This window comes from Mastomys coucha, unplaced genomic scaffold, assembly GCF_008632895.1.
Source record: "Mastomys coucha isolate ucsf_1 unplaced genomic scaffold, UCSF_Mcou_1 pScaffold18, whole genome shotgun sequence".
Lineage (NCBI taxonomy): Eukaryota > Metazoa > Chordata > Mammalia > Rodentia > Muridae > Mastomys > Mastomys coucha.
Window position 1 is genome coordinate 7,400,173 of NW_022196900.1, and position 18,311 is coordinate 7,418,483.

The window sequence follows — 18,311 nt, forward strand, 5'->3', positions numbered from 1 at the left end:
TGATTCCAGCCCTGGGAAACAAAGGAAGGTGATCTCCATGAGTTCAAGACCACTGTTCTCACAATACATTCGAGGCTATCTGGAACTACATAGTGAGAGCCTGTCTAAAAACAAGCAAACAAGCCGGGCAGTGGTGGCGCACGCCTTTAATCCCAGCACTTGGGAGGCAGAAGCAGGTGGATTTCTGAGTTCGAGGCCAGCCTGGTCTACAGAGTGAGTTCCAGGACAGCCATGGCTATACAGAGAAACCCTGTCTCAAAAAAACAAAAACAAAACAAAAAACAAAAAAAACCCAAGCCAACAGCGGCGAGAACTCAGCCTGACAGCATCCCGGCTCCTCCTTCCTGGTCGCTTTATTTCATTTCATCTCATTTCATTTCATTTTGGCAGCTAGGCCAGTTCAGAAAGAGTTGGCTGGTGTAAGGTGGTCTCCCTCACATATTTAGTGATGGAGACTTGCACTGTCAATGCCAAGCAGGCTTATCTGCTCAGAGAGCACCAGCCCTGGTGCTCAAGCTCCTCCCACCTCACTGTATGCAAGGCCTTCCTAGTTTAATTTAATGTCACTAGTTTTTTCCTTGCTGCCCCTCACTACTTAAAAATGTGGGGTGTTTATTTTTTATATTCAAACATCTTTTTAAATGTTATTTGTAATGTATATGCATAGAAGCTTCAGCAGGGCTTCTAAAAATCCCGTTCCTCTGAGGCAGTGTTTCTCTCTAGACCCTGAGCTCTTGTTTTTCAAGACTATCAACCAGCAAGTCTGTCTCTGCCCCTCGGTGCAGGGGTTACAGGCCCTTAGGGGACCATGTCTGGCTTTGACTGCAGCCTGAGATGTTGCTACACTCGTATTTAAACTTCAGGTGTTCTTAGTGTCTTTCAATGTCCCTGAGCATGCATCTCGGCAAGAACAGGAAGGCAGGAAGGCTCAGCTGTTAGGAGCGCTTCCTGCTCTTGTAGAAGACTTAGGTTCAGTTCTCAGTGCCTTCGTGGTGATTCATAACTGTGTAGCTCCAGTCCCAGGGGATCTGACGCCCCCTTCTGGCCTCCGAGAGCATTACATACATGTGGTTCATTTACAACACGCAGGCAAAACACTCATCACACACAATCAAGTAAATCTTTAAAATAACAGCGAGTTGGGGGTGGGGTGGGGTGGAGAAAGCCCAGAAAGAAAATAATCTGGTGTCCCTAGTGTTCCTGGATTGCATCTGCCTTGGCTCTACCAGTACTCTCAGATACGCACTCCTCCCATCACCAAGTCTGTGGATAGTTCTACTGCACTCCATGCACAGGCTCTGCCCTGCCAACATGCTGTTCTGGCCTTCCTCGTGCCCTTCATCTCAAGCACGCGCGAACACACACACACACACACACACACACACACACACACACACAGCATTGCCTCTCACTTAGTGGACACAGCCAGTCTTGGCTTCCAAAGTTGGCTTTTATTGCTGACGTCTCAATCGACCGAGGTCAGGGCTCCTATCCAAAAAGTGAGCCAGAGTCAGCCCTGGGGACACCGGGAAAGCAACCTCCACAGTCACGTGATAGATGAGCGCTCTACCAGTGCAAGTACACAGCTGGCCAGTAGGTGGCGACAACGAGTGCGCAGCTCCTATAAGCAGAGACCTTAGTCCGGACGCTTTAGCCATTTCTGGACTGAGGAGGAGTGTTGGTGGCTCAGACCTCTGCTGGCAGCACCAGGATGCCTTCTCTTTCCCGGAAGCTAAGCCCGATGCTCTAGGAGAGCAGGAAACAGCGGTCCACCCTAGCGACAAGGCTTCGACTCCTGTTACCTGCTCAAGCATGGTAATTTCCACAGCCAATGTATAGCGTGGGTTGGTTTTGCCTTCGTGATTCACAGGTGACACGACAGGAAATGCAATGTCCTTTATCATAAGCGCCGTGTTTCAGGGGGCATGGGTATAAAGATATACAGTGATGAATTTAAACACAGAAATCTAACTTTTAAGGTTACCCTCACCAACATGTCTGACCCACTCCAAGCTGAATAGAGGACATTTTCCTTAAGTTCCACATATAAAAATAATGTGCGCCCTTAGTCAGAAAAAAAACCCCACAGTGGACTGAAGAAAATACAGCAAATAGTGCCTTTCTCAGTGAGTTCTGGAGACTCCTCTACAGAGATGCCACTGGGCAGGGGATATGGTTCAGGGGCAGGGCACTTGCCTAGCAGGCAGGGGACACTATTCAACCCATAGCACCAAAGAAGTAAGCTTCACCGATGTATGTCCATCCTTCCAGAACTGTCTACACATGTATATGCAAGGATTTGTATTACCTCATTTTGTACAAATGAATGGTGAACTGGCTAGTTTTGTGTGCCAATTTGACACAAGCTAGAGTTGGAGGAGAGGAAGGAACCTCAGTTGAGGAAAAATGTCTAATGTAAGATCTAGCTATAAGGCATTTTCTTTATCAGTGATTGATGGGGAGGACCTAGCCCATTGTGGGTGGTGCCATCCCTGGGCTGGTGGTTCTGGGTTCTATAAAGCAGGCTGGGCAAGCCATAAGGAGCAAGCCAGTAAGTAGCACCCCTCCATGATCTCTTCATCAGCTCCTGCCTCCAGATTCCTGCTCTTGTCCTTTCTTCCTTCAATAATGAACAGCAATGTCGAAGTAGAAGCCAAATAAACCCTCTCTCCCCAACTTGCCTTTTGGTCGTGGTATTTGATGGGAAATATAAAAATATGATTTACCCTTTACAAATTTTCTAACAATTATATAATCCCAATTATATATAATTGAATTATTATATAATTTCAAGCCACAAAGAGTATCTTAGAAGTATGTGATAACATAAAAACTTCATTCACAAATAGCGTTTCTAGATCTCTAAGCACCACTTCAGAGAATCAATGTTCCAGATCAATAGCCAGCAGTCTTTCTGAAAAGGACTAGTTAACAAATATTTCCAGCTTTGCGAGCCCATCTGTGCCGTGGATAGTTTCTTGAGTTTTGTTTTGTTGGTTGATTAGTTTTTGATTATATTCTTCCCCTTACAATATAAAGACCAATCTTAGCTTCAGCCAGGAAAAGACCAGGCCTTAGGGGAGAGGGGGCAGTGACATGGCCCAGTGGGTAAGGGCATTTGCAGCCAGACTAGAAGACCAGAGCTTCACAGGCAGGAAGCCGGCTCTAGGTGCTGCTCTCCTGCTAGGGCTGGCTCTGCTGCACCTCCTCTTCCACTGATGATTGTTCTTCTCTTCCGCTGGGAGAGGGAGTGTGGTCTAAGTAGAAAAATAATATCTATTTATGTTTGTGTCCACAGATCTTGCTGCTCTCAACCTTCTATTTTATATGCCAGGGTGAAAAGAGTAAGAGATTTCAGAATGCTCAGCCCTAAGTGGAACCCCTAATCCTCCCAAGGTTCATGGATCATTACAAAAGAAGGAACGTGTGAAGTGTAAGCCAGAGATGATGGACAACTGACTATACAAGAAGATAGTGTCTTCTGGATGCAGCAGAGAAACTGCACATAGGAACGCACTGTGGTTTGACAGCATGCACAGGACCTGTGCAAGCTCAGCTGCCAAATCCAGCATGGAGATGGGAGCTAGACACCAAATCCCCCATGGGGCCATGGAGCTATGGGCAATTGTTAGCTGCTGGGAGAGGAAGAGTTTTGTGTAAGAGTGTAGGCCTTGGTAAGTCAACCACACCCCAGGGAAAGGCCACACACCCAAATCACTGGGAAGCACATGAAGATGTTTTGTTTTGTTTTGTTTTTTTAAAAAAGGACACAAAGTTGGGGGATAGGCCTGGGAAGAATTGGAGGAGAGGTGAATATGATCAAAACACATACAAAACTCTCAGAGAATAAAAAGGTTGCTTTGTTTTGTTTTTCTTCAAAAGATTGTGTATTTGATACACTGTATTCAAAGACAGAAAAAATTAATATAAAATGATTTTAGGCTATGTGCACAGGAGCAAATCAATCAGAAATCAAATGTATGCAAATCTGTGACAGTTACTGCTACATCTCATTACATATTACAAAAATCATTGTGTTCCCCATTCCCCAAATCTGGAAAAATCCCCAAATCCACAATGGTCCTAAACACTTGAGACAAGTATGCCCACCATCTCCCTTAGGTGTGAACACAGGTGGGATAAATGTGTCATCTGGATTGTGACATAGCTCAGTGGGTAAAATCACTTACAGCCAAGTCTCACAATCTGAGTTGGATCGGATCCCCAGGATCCACATGGTGGAAGGAGTCAATCCTTTAAGTTGTCCTCTATACATGTGCACATGTACACATGCATGCATCCAATTCACATTACATAATATACACACAGACACAGACACACACACATACATATACAGCTTCAAAATATAAAGGCATCTAATTTTTCCCTTACTGAAGTGGTTTTGCACTGTACATTCTTCATTCTTCAGGGACACCGGCAGAATGGAAAGGTGTCCCTGTGATGGACAGCCAGTACAGACAACATTCACACTCCATTATTCGCTTTATTCCAACCATGTCAGCTCTATCAATTTGTCATTCTTTCAGTATCCATGGCAAAAGAAGCTACGACTCTTAACAGTGTGTGCAGAAACTCTTCAAGTGGTCCACCTAGACCTCAGACGCCACAGCTCTGCAGCATCTGCACCACTATACCACATCTGCTGGCCACATCTGGCATTTGGTGTCCTTACACCAGGAATGCCAACCAGGCTTATGCCACATACTTAAAAGCCCAGGTGCCATTATTGAGAACTGAGATTAGCAACATCTGCCATGGCAGTCCACTGGGTGGACTGTGGGACAGGCCATGTGCTGGAGACCTGTGTCCTGTATCCCGCTCTTGCTTCATGTGGTATTGCAGATGCAATCTGATGTCTAGGTGGCCCAAAATGGAGCAGCACTGTGGGAACTTCTGTGGCTGTCCACAGGAGCTTCCTATTCTAGCTAGCACTGTGGTACAAGATAGATGCCGCAATGGGGGAGTGGGAAGGGGACCATCTTTCCATGGCCGTCACCCAGAAATGATCTCAGCATGTCAATCTACAATGCTGCTGTCTAAACAGAAAAGGAAACTACCCCAAACCAAAACCCAGTGAGAGGACAGCCTGCCTTTAATTGAGTCTCGGGAAGCCTGGTCTCAGCAGATGCACCACCAGGTGGAAAACATTCTAGAAATCACGGAGGGAAGCAACAGTCTGCCTGGCCTGCTGCCTTTGGCACCCGGGGGAGGTTACTTGGTCCAGCTGACTTTGGGAATATCATAGTGCTTGGTGAGTGTGTCCAGGTGTCGGCTGAAGTCCTCCACTCTCTGCTTGTGAGTTTCTGACGCCTTCTTCAGGATTCTTTCCATCTGCCACTTCTCCTGCATTTTTCAAAGACCACCTGCGCCAGCGTGCGCTTGTCCAGGCAGCGCCTCTTCTCCTCCTCACTCTTCTTGCTCTTCCCCATGGCCTCCAGCATCTTGGCCTTGTCTTTGTCCTTTTCCTCCTCCTCCTTCTTCTTCCTCCTTCTCCCCCTTCTTCCACCCTTCCTCCCCCTCCTTCTTCTTCCCCCCTCTCCTCCTCCTCCTCCTCCTCCTCCTCTTCTTTTTCTTCTCCTCCTTCTCCTCCTTCTTCTTCACGTTAAGCTCCGCCACACCTTTCAGTTCCAGGGGGCCCTTCTGCTCGTAGACCTCCACAGCGCTGGTAGGTAAGCCATCCCCTGGAACTCCTTGTTTAGTTTTAAAGAGACAGAGAGGATGGGGAGAAGGCTCAGTGGTTAAGAGCACTTGTTCCTGCAGAGGACCTAGGTTTGATTCCCAGCACCCACAGAACAGCTCACAACCATCTGAACTCCAGTTCTAGAGAATTTGATTCCCTATTCTGATCTCCTCAGTGCCCAGCATGCACTTGGTGAACATATGTACACCCAGGCAAAATACTCCTACACATAACTAAAGTCTCAGAGTTCAGTTCACAGGCTCCCTGAGTTCCTATTTACATATGGAAAAACCACATACAAATGTACACACACCTAAAAGTCATGAAAATAGGGATTTTTAAGAGATGATAAACATGCATTTTATAAGAAGATATGAAGTTAATGATTTGTTTTTCTAGTTCTGTCACAGATCTTGTGTTTCAGTGGTAGGTGAGAGTATAAAATATATTCAAAACAGAAAACTCATTTAAGCTGGGCACTGTGGAACACTTGGGAGGCAGAAGCAAGTGAATCTCTGTGAGACAAGGCCAAATTGGTCTACAGAGTGAAATCCAGAACAGCTAGAGATATATCATGAGACCCTATCTCAAAAAAATAAAAATAAATAAAAATAGTATAAAATATATTCAATCCGTAAAGTTAATGTGATAGTCTACAACTTCCATCCCAAATGCTAATTCTAACTCTATAGACATTTGGGTAATGGTCTTATTTATTTGCAAGGATTTTTGTTTGTTTGTTTGATTTTGGTTTTTTGAGACAGAGTTTCTCTGCATAGCCCTGACTGTCCTGGAACTCACTCTGTTAACCAGGCTGGCCTCAAACTCTGAGATCTGCTTGCCTTTGCCTCCTGAGTGCTAGAATTAAAGGTGTGTACCACCAAGCCCAACTCCAAGGGTTTTTGTGGTTTTTTTTTTTTAATAGTTTTTAAAATGTGGGAGCTGGAGAGATAGCTCAGCAGTTAAAAGCACTGACTGCTCTTTCAGAGATCCTGAGTTCAATTCCCAGCAACCACATGGTGGCTCACAACCATCTGTAATGGGATCTGATGCCCTCTTCTGGTGTGTATAAAGATAGCTGACAGTGTACATCATACACAAAATAAATGAATCTTTAAAAAAAATGTGAATGCCACTTCTGGCCTCTACACCCACATCCACACATGAAGACATATCCACACAATATACACCCACATGAACAGAACACAAACAAAAAGGCATCAAAATGCCAACTTCTGAGCTGGAACACTATACTTAGATGTCTAGATGTTTCTTATGGAAGAAGCCCGATAAAGGCTAAAAGAGACCTCGTGCTATTTTATGACCTCTAACTATCTTTTTGTTTTGTTTTGTTTTGTTTTTTAAAACTTTAGAACAAACTGAATATAAGATCTTGTCCCAAAACATTGTAAGAAATGTCAAAGGTAGGAAACAGCTACAAACCAATCTGGCTTAGGAGTGGAATGTCATCAGCCACAATGACTGGACAAGTTTCCACAGGCTGTGGGGTCGTTTCCAAACCATGATCAATCAGCTCTGAGATCTGCAGCTGTGATTAGGAAAGAGCGTCATGTTGACAGGTGTCTAATTTGGTTACTCCGATCGTAAATCTTCAGTTATCTCAACCCATCTCATTAAAATCTCCTACAGGCCACACATTCTTACAATCACTTCCTACACAGCAAGGAACTGTGTGCTGTTAATTAGTTTATCAACCTGTAATACACTGTCTTGTTTATGTCTACCTCCTCCACAAACCATGACTTGCGGCACAAAATGAATCTTGAGCCAGGTGTGGTGGTGTAGGCCTATAATCCCACGCCCAGGAGATTAAGAGAATCAGAGTTTCAGGCTAGCCTGGGCTCCATAAGGGTCTGCCTCCAACTCTGTCCACATCGCATTCATTTCATGCTAATCATCCCCAGCTGAGTCACAGCCGCTTCTTCATGGTCACAGAGTAAGTCAGGAACAAGGCAGCAATGGCTTTCTTGAGGTTGGGAGAAGGGCTTGCTAACTCAAGAATATTCAAGCTCAGAGTTTTGTGTGTGTGTGTGTGTGTGTGTGTGTGTGTGTGTGTGTGTGTGTAAGTCCCTCAAATACAGGGACTTAATCCATAGGACTTCTGCAGTCACTTGGTCCTAAGACATTATAACTCAGTATGATTTATAATAGAACAGAGAACATACAAGACAACAGCTCTTGAATGAGGAAGGCCAATGTGAACTGCTGAATGGACCAGATGGAACATGAAAGGCCCTGTTAGAATGTTCTCTGTTACCATGTGTGGTGGCCAGCTTTACTCTAAGCACTCAGGAGGCAGGAGCAGGTGCATCTCTGAGTTGGAGGCCAGCCTGGTCCAAAGAGCAAGTTCCAGGACAGCCAGGGCTACACAGAAACCCCGTCATGAAAAACCAGGAAAATAAAATGGAAAGTTCTCTTTATCAGCACTGAGAGTAAGGGTTTTCAGGCAGCCCCACGGCAGCATGTGGGAGACTTCAGCAATGGAGCAAAGCCCACAGTGAGTACTCTGATTTCACAGTTCTCGGGTAAGTTTATTAACACACATTTCTTTGCCAGGCATGGTGGTCTACACCTATAAACTCAGCACTTGGGAGGCAGAGGCAGTTGGATCTCTGTAAGTTTGAGGCCAGCCTGGTCTACAAAGCAAATTTCCAGGATAGCCAAGGCTACACAGAAAAATTCTGTTTTGAAAAACAAAAAACAGGGACTGGAGAGATGGCCCAGAGGTTAAGAACACCAACTGCTCTTCCAGAGGTCCTGAGTTCAATTCCCAGCAACCACATGGTGGCTCACAACCATCTGTAATGGGATCTGATGCCCTCTTCTGGTGTGTCTGAAGACAGCTGCAGTGTACTCATATACATAAAATAAATAAAATCTTTAAAAAAGCAAAATAAAAAAACAACAAAATTTCCTCCACATAAGTATTTTAAACAGCACCAACCAAAGCAGTAAGATGACAGGAGCAGACACATCCAGAGGCGAACGGAGCTTCTGCAAATGCAGTGGGCTTCTCAAGACCCCAGGGCCACCAAGGATTCCTCAGGGTCAGCCACCTGAACAGGCTCAGAAGCCAGTTTAATCCGCACAACCTCTGCAAAGCCATCACCAAACCAGCAGGTGACATGTGCTATGTCCACAGTGAAGAAGAAGAGGCGGTCCTCGCAGAGCTTCCGTCGGTACACAGACCGAGGATCTGCTGACAACACTTCCTCAATGGCAGCCTTGGCTTCCTCTGTGGAATGAAAGTATTGAAATGACGTCTGACTAGCATCTGCAAGGAGAAAGACAGAAGCCTGTAATTACAACCATGCAGATCACACTTGAAACAATGAGCTTCATGTGCTCGTCCTGCATGTCACATGGAAGGAACAGGATCTGGAAACATACTCATTTCAGAGACTATCACCTTCATGAAGTATTTACTGTCATTAGAGTTAATATGAACACCTCCAAAATAACAAACACTATATTTTACACTGTTCCAAAACAGGCAAGACAAGCTGTCCTTGTTTGAATATGTTTGGCCCAGAGAGTGGCACTATTTGGAGGTGTAGCCTTGGAGTAGGTGTGTCACTGTGGGTGTGGGCTTTAAGATCCTCTTCCTAGCTTCCTGGAAGTCTTCTCCTAGCAGCCATCAGATGAAGATGTAGACCTCTCAGCTCTTCAGGCCCCATATCTGCCTGGACGCTGCTATACTCCCACCTTGATGATAATGGACTGAACCTCTGAACCTGTAAGCCAGCCCCAATTAAATGTTGTCCTTATTAAGACTTGCCTTGTCATGCTGTCTGTTCACAGCAGCAAACCCTAACTACGACAGCATCTATTTCTAAATGTAACCTGCTAACACTGCCCTTTTCCTTGCTATGTCCTGTGCCACCATCACCTTCTGACAGTGTTTCTGTGTGCTTTGCACAGCAATGTGCTGACTTCCTATATCTTGAGTTTTCGTTTCTTCACCCACTATGAGACAAGAGGGGTTTTCTGATCCCTTTTTCTAACTGCTGTTTCTCCCTAAGGCTAGAGAAGCTCAGTGAGGAACAGCACAGTAAACAGTGCATATCTCTCTTGCTATGGTCATGCTGGCTGTTCACTGAAAAGTAACATAAGAACAGCTCTCACCCCTTTGGATATCTGTTATCTCCTTGGAAACCAGCTACTTGCTAGCATCCTCATTCCCACCTCTCAACAGCCAGCAGCTTCCTTCACTCTCCATCTGCTATGGGCTGGGGAAACACACGCTAAGAACCATGTGTTAAATATGCTCCAAAACAGTATCCTGTGACCTTTCTTTGGCAGGAAGTGCATGCCAGCGGGGGAAAGCACTATGGCAGGAGGGTCTTCTTTGCTGTGAGATCCTAGGGGGCCCTGACAGAATAAAACAGATACCTATTTGGCTAGATAGGAAAGCAAGGAAGAAATTGAGTGCATCCAAGTATAGACCAAGCACAAGCCACAATATGACTGCTACTCAAAAAAAGAACAGAGAAAGGCAAGCAGAGCTGGAGATGTGGCCCAAACGGTTCAGAGCACTTGCCGCTCATACAAAGGATTTGAATTAGGTTTTTAGTACCCATGTGGGGCAGCTCACATATGCCTGTAACTCCAGCTCAAGAGATACAAAGCCTCCCTGACCTCCACCACTGTATCCATGGACACAAACCCCAGACAGATAAACATGCAAACACATGATTAAGATAATAAAATAAATATTAAATGAAAGATAAGGGTCAAGTCAGGGATACTTCCTGAGGCAGCAGCCACTCTCCACAGATGCCTTCTGAGATCTGGACTCACCACCCAACTAAACAGCTCTCAATCAGAAAGTGCCAGTGCTAGTGCACCTTAAAATCCAGTCACCATGACAAATACTCCATGTACATATAAATGCTTTCACAAGTGTCAACCCTGACTAGAATCATTACGAAGACAAGCTCATCATTTGACTGGGTCTGTAGCTAACACGCACTGGTCCTGCTCCCCAGCACAGTAAGAAACACAACAAGGAACATGAGCTCATCTCTCACTCACTCTAGGAGACCCAGGATAACCAAACTCACCTCCTGAACTGAGCTTCCTCAGATCCATCTCTGCATGAGGAGTAAAACGGACTTGTAAAGGGGATACAGGAGCCTCCTTCACCCAGTTGGGGACAACACTGCAGGGCACTCTGTCAGCTGTCTTGGCATGGCAGGAAGCATCCCACTGTGTTTCTGCACTGCTCCCCCCTAGAACCAAGGCACCTTCCACTTTCCTTGGTCTATCGGTGCCTTCTTCCAGAAAGCTCTTGAGTTCCGGTGGGCCAAGCTGATCTTCAGGCATATCTACGCTCTCACCTCTGCTTGGTTCCAGTGCCAAATCTACCACTCTCTCTCCGTCCTCTGGCAAAGTGTGCTGGATTTCTGACATGTCTCTGGACTTCTGGGAGTTTTCTTCTGAGGTCCTATCTTCAAGACATTTCGGTTTCTCCTTGGTGCTGTGGCAAGGCTGTGCTTTCCCACACCTTGAGAGCAGCCGCAGGTCACAACTATTAGCTGTGCCTTCAGCCTGGGCTGCAGGCTTATGATGGTTATTCTGTGCATTGAAGTTCTGTGGTGAGTCATAGTCAGCAATGTAAGGCTTTATGTCTAGCACAGGTGTGCCGTGTATCATGTCAATTCCAGACAGGTATACAGCTCCACCTGAAGGGGGAATAAAGATCCTCTCATGTGTCTACAGTGGATGATGGTAGTAAAGGCAACTGGAGGGCAGGATTATCCCCTAAGTCTCTCTCAAACACCTGCCTTGACCTCACTGAGCACCCACATCTCCATCTAGAAACTACTACTCTACAAGGCTCTCACAGAACATGTCATTTACAAACCTTCCTGGCTGTCTTTCTTCTGGGTCCCACAGAGGCCTAAGTATACACACCTCTACTCAAGCCTTTTCATAAAGAATGGCAATGGCTTACTGACACCTCTGAGCCCTGAGAGTGAGCAAGTCTCAGAACACCTGTAAACCAGTCTTTGCAACATTCCCAGGCACACGCCAGTATTCAGTGTGTCACCAAGACCAACGTGCACTTCCACGGTGGCAAGCAGACTTCAGAAGGCCCAACATGCCCCAATTTGCTGCTCATGCCCTGGGTAACCCCTTCTCTGAGTTCAACTTACATTTAAGCCACAGAATAGGGCAAAGAGCTCTATGATAAGTTCCATATAGGACTCCTCAACCCAATGAACTCTCCCTGCAGACTGATGAAGTGCACTGGCAAGGTGGGGAAGCCCAGGTTGCAAGCAGCCATAAGATAGATGTCCTAGAAATATGAGCAGCTTTAGGACCTGAGGGTGTTTCCAGCCAGTACCAGCACAAAGCTGAGATCAATCCTACATCTATGAGAAAATGAACACTGACAAACAACCTCACAGAAGAGGAGCAGCAAAGATGAGCCCATTCTGCTGGCCCCTGGAAAAATAGCAAGGTTTTAAACACATCAAGGTGTTCTACCTATAAAATGGATACACTTTGAATCATTTTGTTAATACAGACCTAGAAAATGTCCAGAAAAAGTGATCAGGGCACAAGACACTATAACTAAATATTAAATATTAAGGTCTCCTGCTGTCCTATTGGATAACTGTTGGAATCCTTGGATTCCTGCTACTGGTGCAGGCTCCTATCCTGACTCTTGGAACACTGACTAAATGAGAACCCAAACACAGTATGTGCTCACATTGACTCTGATTCTACTTATGAAAAACATGATTGCATGAAGCCCAGACTTGAGACATGCTGTGTGCAAGCCTAGAACTTTGGAAAGATGACCCTGTACTATTTAAATGATGGAATACAAAGGAGAACCCAAAAGTTCATGCAAACAGCATGTTTTGATTACTTTCTTATTGCTGTGATAAGATACTATGACCAAGGCAACTTATAAGAGAAAATGTTTACTCAGGGATTACAGTTCCAGAAGATTAATCACAGTCCATATTTATCATGGTGGGGAGCACTGCAGTGGGCAGGCTTGGGGTAGTAGCCAAGAGCTTACTTCTTCATCCAGATGCATGAGATGGAGAGCGATAACTTTGAGATTTCAAAGCCTACCCCAATGACACCCTTCTCCAGCAAGGCCTGTCTCCTCCCACAGCATTCATGGCTCAGGCTATTATTTGTCCCTGTGCATGAACAGTATTTATATGCCTTTCTCTTATCAACTGGCCTTCTAACAAAGGTCTGACTGGCTTATGACCACCCCTACATTATTCATTATTGATTACTGTTTCCCATTCACTTTTCTGATTTCATGTCCCTCAACAGAAGGCTAAGTTCTGTATGAACAGGAACTTTTATCTGAGTCAACATTCTCTACCATTTACAAGACCTAGCACAAGTCAATGATTTAAAAAAAAAAAAAAAAAGTGCAGTGTAGTGGTTTGAGTTCAAATGAGCTCCAAAGGTTCATGTTCGTATTCAAATACTTGGTCCCTAGCTGGTGGGACTGTTTAGAAAAGATGAGGAGACAGGCCTTGCTGGAGAAGGATGTCATTGGGGTAAGCTTTGAAATCTCAAAGTTATCGCTCTCCATCTCATGCTAAAGCCTACAATGTAATTTTATCCCAGACCATGAACACAGGGCACAGCTGACAGCCTGCCCTGTAGCTCAAATGTCTCTCCCTTCAGCCTGCAAGAAGTAAGGACACCTTTGTTCTGCTTTCTAGAAATGCATCAACAACTGAGCACTGTGCATCATAACTGAAAATAGCCAGTAAATTTTAATCCTCTTGCATTTCCTACATCCCAAGTCTTAAGGAATTTTCTTACTAATCTAATGCTTACAAAACCTATGAGTTTTTAAAAACAGCACTGGTTTTTAGAGTGGAATGATAAACTAGGCCCTGAGCATCTTCCACAAGCCTGTCTGCAGTGTTTCCTATGTGTTTCAAGTGCTGATGCCCTCATCACACGTTCCTAAGCGCTGGGGGCACTCAAAGGTGACATGGACAGTGTCAGCATGAACAGCAGCTAGCAGTGAATGCCAGCTGACTTCTCACAGGGTAAGACAAAGACGAAGAGAGAGTTACCTTCCACCTTTTCCAGCTTGGCCAGCGTCAGTCCTATTGCATTAGGGCGATGAGGGCTCCGTGTGGAGAACACTCCAGTTTTTGCCCCATTCAGCCTAGGGGGCTTCACTTTTGCCTTGAAGTTCAAATGGCCGTTTTTGTGAAAAACAAACAAAATCCTATTGAAAATAAACCGAAACACTTGTTTAACAAAGGGAGAAATTATTTTTGTATGATGATTTGAGAAGGGAATATGATCTCCCACTAGTTAGCAGGAAGAATGGTTTGTCAGTCATAAGAAAATAGGCCCTCTCCCCTTCCTTGTAGGAGGAGCGTCATCTACACGTTCCTCGTACCCAGCACAATGACTGGCATACAGTAGGAACATAAAAGACTTGTCACATGGCCAAGTGAACACTGTTTCTAAGTGGCTACTGTTTGCCATGTAGTATACTAGACATTTTCATACCCATTTCATACCTTAGCAATAGGAAATACAATTTAGCCCTCACTCTGAAGGTAAAGAAATTCAAGTTCAGAAAAGTTTAACTTGATGAGGCCTTTCTAAACAGAATATGAAAGCCAGAACCATGAGGGAAAGTAGTAACAGTTTTGAATTCACTAAACCATTAAATTGAGGTCTAGGACATGTTTGCTATACACAGTGGGTTAGTTAATATTGACAATAGGTAAGTCATCCTTACATAAGTTACCAAGTAAAGAACTCAACTCAAAGGACTCACAGCAAAGAACAAGGGCGTGCAACTTACACAGGAGCCATGAAACTGCTAGCATGCGCACCAATAATAATTAAAAAGATAAACTAAGCTGGCGAGATGGCTCAGCGGGTAAGAGCACTGACTGCTCTTCCGAAGGTCCTGAGTTCAGATCCCAGCAACCACATGGTGGCTCACAACAACCTGTAATGAGATCGGATGCCCTCTTCTGGTGTGTCTGAAAACAGCTACAGTGAATTACAGTGGCCAGAGCAAGCAGGTGGAGCGAGAGGGCTGGAGAGCAGCCACACACATGATGGCTCATGGCCATCTGTACAGCTACAGTGTACTCATACACATAAAATAAATAAAATAAATCTTTAAAAAAAAAAAGAAGATAAACTAAAAGCAGCACTGTATTTCCCTGTTGGACAACGTAAACATGAACAGAAACAGAATTCCTGATAAGAGCAAATAGTATCCAAATTTCTAAGGCTTTTTGTCTTTTAGAGAGAGTACACTGAATTCTTCAAGGGCATACAACACGGCCCATGAACTTCCTCTGTAAAAGGTCAGATGATAAATATCTTAGGATTTGAGGCCAACCAGTCACTGTTTCAACTATTCTGCAACTGGAGTAGAGTTTTACACTGGTAGTCACACACAAAGCATAAAACAACAGGCATGCCACAGTACATAGCTTCAGACTGTGCCACACAGTCAGCGCAGCTGTGATTCCATACATATACCTAAGCAAGCAATGGACCATCTGTGGTCCACAGACCACAATTTGCTGAGTCTTGTTCTAGAGACCAGCACAATGACCCATGGGCAGAATCAAGGAGGTGTATGTTAAGCTAAACAGAAGAGAACCGTCATAATTAGAACAAGCAGTATTAAAACAACTATCTTCCCTCAGTGAACCACAAGTCCCTATTGGTGTCCAAGTATGCAAACAATCAAATGCACAAATTGAATATGGGAATCCATACATAATCCATAATCATATAGATAACGGTGGTATCACTGACAAACTTTAAAGTTGCCTTCAATTGGCATACTTTCTCAGGGCCCCAGCTACCACTCCTAACTAGAAAGCAACTTACCAAACATGAGAAAACTGTTCTAGGCCCATCAAGGAATGTTCAGGATTATTAAAGATGCTCTTTCTGATCTTCAAACAGGCTCTGGAGTGGCTACAAATGGATGGCTGCCTTGGAGTACCAATCTTGGCTGAGAAACATGATTCCAAGTACCCTATTGGCTCAGTTAAAAGATTCCCTATGGAAGAAAACTGGATAAGAATCATTACTCAAAAGGTCAAAGATCTAAAATATTTTCCTCTCAGCATTGACTTCATAGTTCTAAAATCTAGGCACAACCCAACTACTAAAAACATGTTTAAATACAAAGTCCTGCTATGTAACTCAGGCCAGCCACAAACTTATACACCTCCAGCATCAACCCCATCCCCTAGCTGCTGGGATCACAACTGTGTACCAGCATACCCACCTCAATCTTTACTTATAGTTATAAGTTTTCATAAATTATATTAATTTTAAAAATGTTTTGATTGTATATTATACGGTATAAATTATAATTTATAATTATTCCCTTTTATGGTCTTTTAAGAGACACTCCAGATCTCCATTTTATTTAATTTGCATCAAGCCTATCCTACTATATCTTCTTTGTACAACTAGTAAGATCTAGCACTGTCTTCCACAACATGTTTCCTTACTTTTTGCTTATACAAACTCTTATTACTTTTGGGATGTATTACACCTGTTTTAAATCCCAGCACTTGGGAGACAGAGGCAGGCAGATCTGAGTTCAAGGCCAGCCTGGTCTACAGAGTGAGTACAGGACAGCCAGGGCTATACAGAAAAACCCTGTACCCAGGGTAGAAGTGTGGAGACAAGGATACTCTTGCACAGAGAAAAAAAAATTATGTACAGTATGTATGCAAGTTAAAGCACAATACACCTGCCAGCCACGCCAAAGACCTCAGTGCCACTACTGTACCTCTGTAGACTGCTTCCAGGAGCGACAATCTGAGCTTTAGCATCATTTACCTCCTTCAGAATTCGATCTTATATGGACTTTTGAGCCTAAACAATATTTCATTTACTTTGAATTGCTTTCTCTCTCCATCTATATTGTGTGTGCTTCTGACAACTTTCAAGTATTCACCAAGAATATTTACAATTACTGCTGTATAATTTTTGCTTGTTTGGGGGTTTTGTTTTTAAATCCTCATCCATGTTCTTGTGGAAGAGGATTAAAGGCGACGAAACTAGGACCAAATGAGGGCCTCGGTCACACACATCCTATCTCCCTGTAACTTCCTAAGGAAAAAGACCACACAACTCACACGGCCGCCACAGCTACGGTACTGACACTAAGCCCAGACCACACCCCGTGTACCAAAATCCTAATACGTCACTCGCGTTGGCATGTCACGTGGTCGCCGGGGCACGTGACCCTCACTTTGGCGGCAAGGACAAGAACACACGTCAGGCGGTTCGAGTTCTTCTGGGCAGGGAAGCCGGCCCTCTAGCTTAGGGTGAGGCGCCACCTGTTTCCGAAAAGTTACCTGTCTCCAGGACCGGCTGAGCGCACCCACATGGGGCCGCTGTAGCACACGGGCCCTGCTTCTCCAGGCCGCGCATGGTTACAGGCCGCTGAACCGTCCGCGCGCCCAACGTTGATTTCCGCTTCCGCTTCCGTACTTTAGGCTTTGGCGCCTGCGCAGTTGTCGCTAGGTGCCGGGTCTATGAGAACGCACTCAATGGCGGCCCGGCTGCCGCGTGGAGGGTGGGTTCCCGGACGCTGTGCGGCCCACCATTCACCCACCACGGGGCGATGGCAGTCTCGGGACAGCCTGCACCGTACCCTCCGAAGGTGGGACTTGTGGATTAACATGTACACGCAAAGATACCCTTGAATTATAAACGGCCTCGGTGACCAAAAATAACCACGAGTTTAAAGGGAAAGGATGTGAATGTCGTATCTGTGATCACATAGCAAAAGAACTGGAGTTTGGGACTTTGTGTGTGTGTGTGTTTACTGTGTGCGCCGGAGCATGTCGAAGTTAGATGACAAAATGCCGGAGCCGGTTCTCCTTTCGCCGCGTGGCTCCCACGATCAGATTCAGGTCGTGTTAGCCGGTTCCTTTACTTGCTGAGCCAACTAGCGGTCTAAGAACTGGACGTTAAATGTTTAAAATTAATGTTTAAAATTCTCCTTGGGCGTGGGCATGCCGGTTATATTTATTACTCTCCTACACTTTTTTAGTAATAACTGTCAGAAAAGGGCAGGTAAATCAAGAATGGTAGGTGTTACAAGCTAGGCTAGGAGTTAAATAAATGGGAACTTTTCTTGTGCTCCAAACCACTGCGACCGAAATGAGAGTAAAGAGCCAGTTCGTACATTGGAAAGTTAGGCACCAGCAAGAATCGTATTTTCTGTTCCCTGCTCCAATTGCCTGCTCTTTAGCCACTCGTAAGATTCTTTCGCCCAAACTCTTTACATACATGATTATGTTTGGGGATTTCAAAATCTTGTTGGTTTGGAAGAGAGGGGGAAAGCCACCTGACATTACCTGTAATATAAAATATTAAAAATATGCGAGTCCACAGATTAAAGCCTTAACCATGGAAGGCTATTTCCAAGTGTTGTCACTAAGCAAGTCACTAGGAGGAAGTAACCAGTATTAGGAGACAGGGTTTTGAAAGTTGTGAATTTTTAAAAAGTTAAAACTTGATACTGGGCCCTCCGTCAGGAGTTTTGTCCATGAAATTTGCAAAATCCCCCCCCCCCCCC

The 18,311-nt window shown here is 44.8% G+C and overlaps 1 protein-coding gene across 5 annotated transcripts; it reads right to left on the reverse strand.

The window, feature by feature from the left end:
• Positions 1-2,759: 2,759 nt before the first annotated feature.
• On the reverse strand, positions 2,760-17,196 carry Trmo (tRNA methyltransferase O). Of its 5 annotated transcripts, none has more exons than XR_004120779.1 (6): positions 17,083-17,180; positions 15,593-15,767; positions 13,792-13,949; positions 10,786-11,406; positions 8,667-8,996; positions 2,760-3,257 (listed from the first exon to the last, which is right to left on the reverse strand). XR_004120779.1 is itself a non-coding variant. In XM_031377319.1 (5 exons), the coding sequence occupies exons 2-5, from the start codon at positions 15,619-15,621 to the stop codon at positions 8,737-8,739; spliced, it is 1,068 nt and encodes a 355-aa protein (XP_031233179.1). In that variant the 5' UTR covers positions 15,622-15,780; positions 17,083-17,186; the 3' UTR covers positions 8,534-8,736. The 5 variants fall into 5 exon arrangements, 3 of the variants coding, with proteins under 3 accessions (XP_031233179.1, XP_031233178.1, XP_031233177.1); XR_004120778.1 differs by lacking the exon at positions 2,760-3,257 and adding an exon at positions 3,838-5,711; XM_031377319.1 differs by lacking the exon at positions 2,760-3,257 and having other exon boundaries at positions 8,534-8,996; positions 15,593-15,780; positions 17,083-17,186.
• Between the last annotated feature and the right edge of the window lie 1,115 nt (positions 17,197-18,311).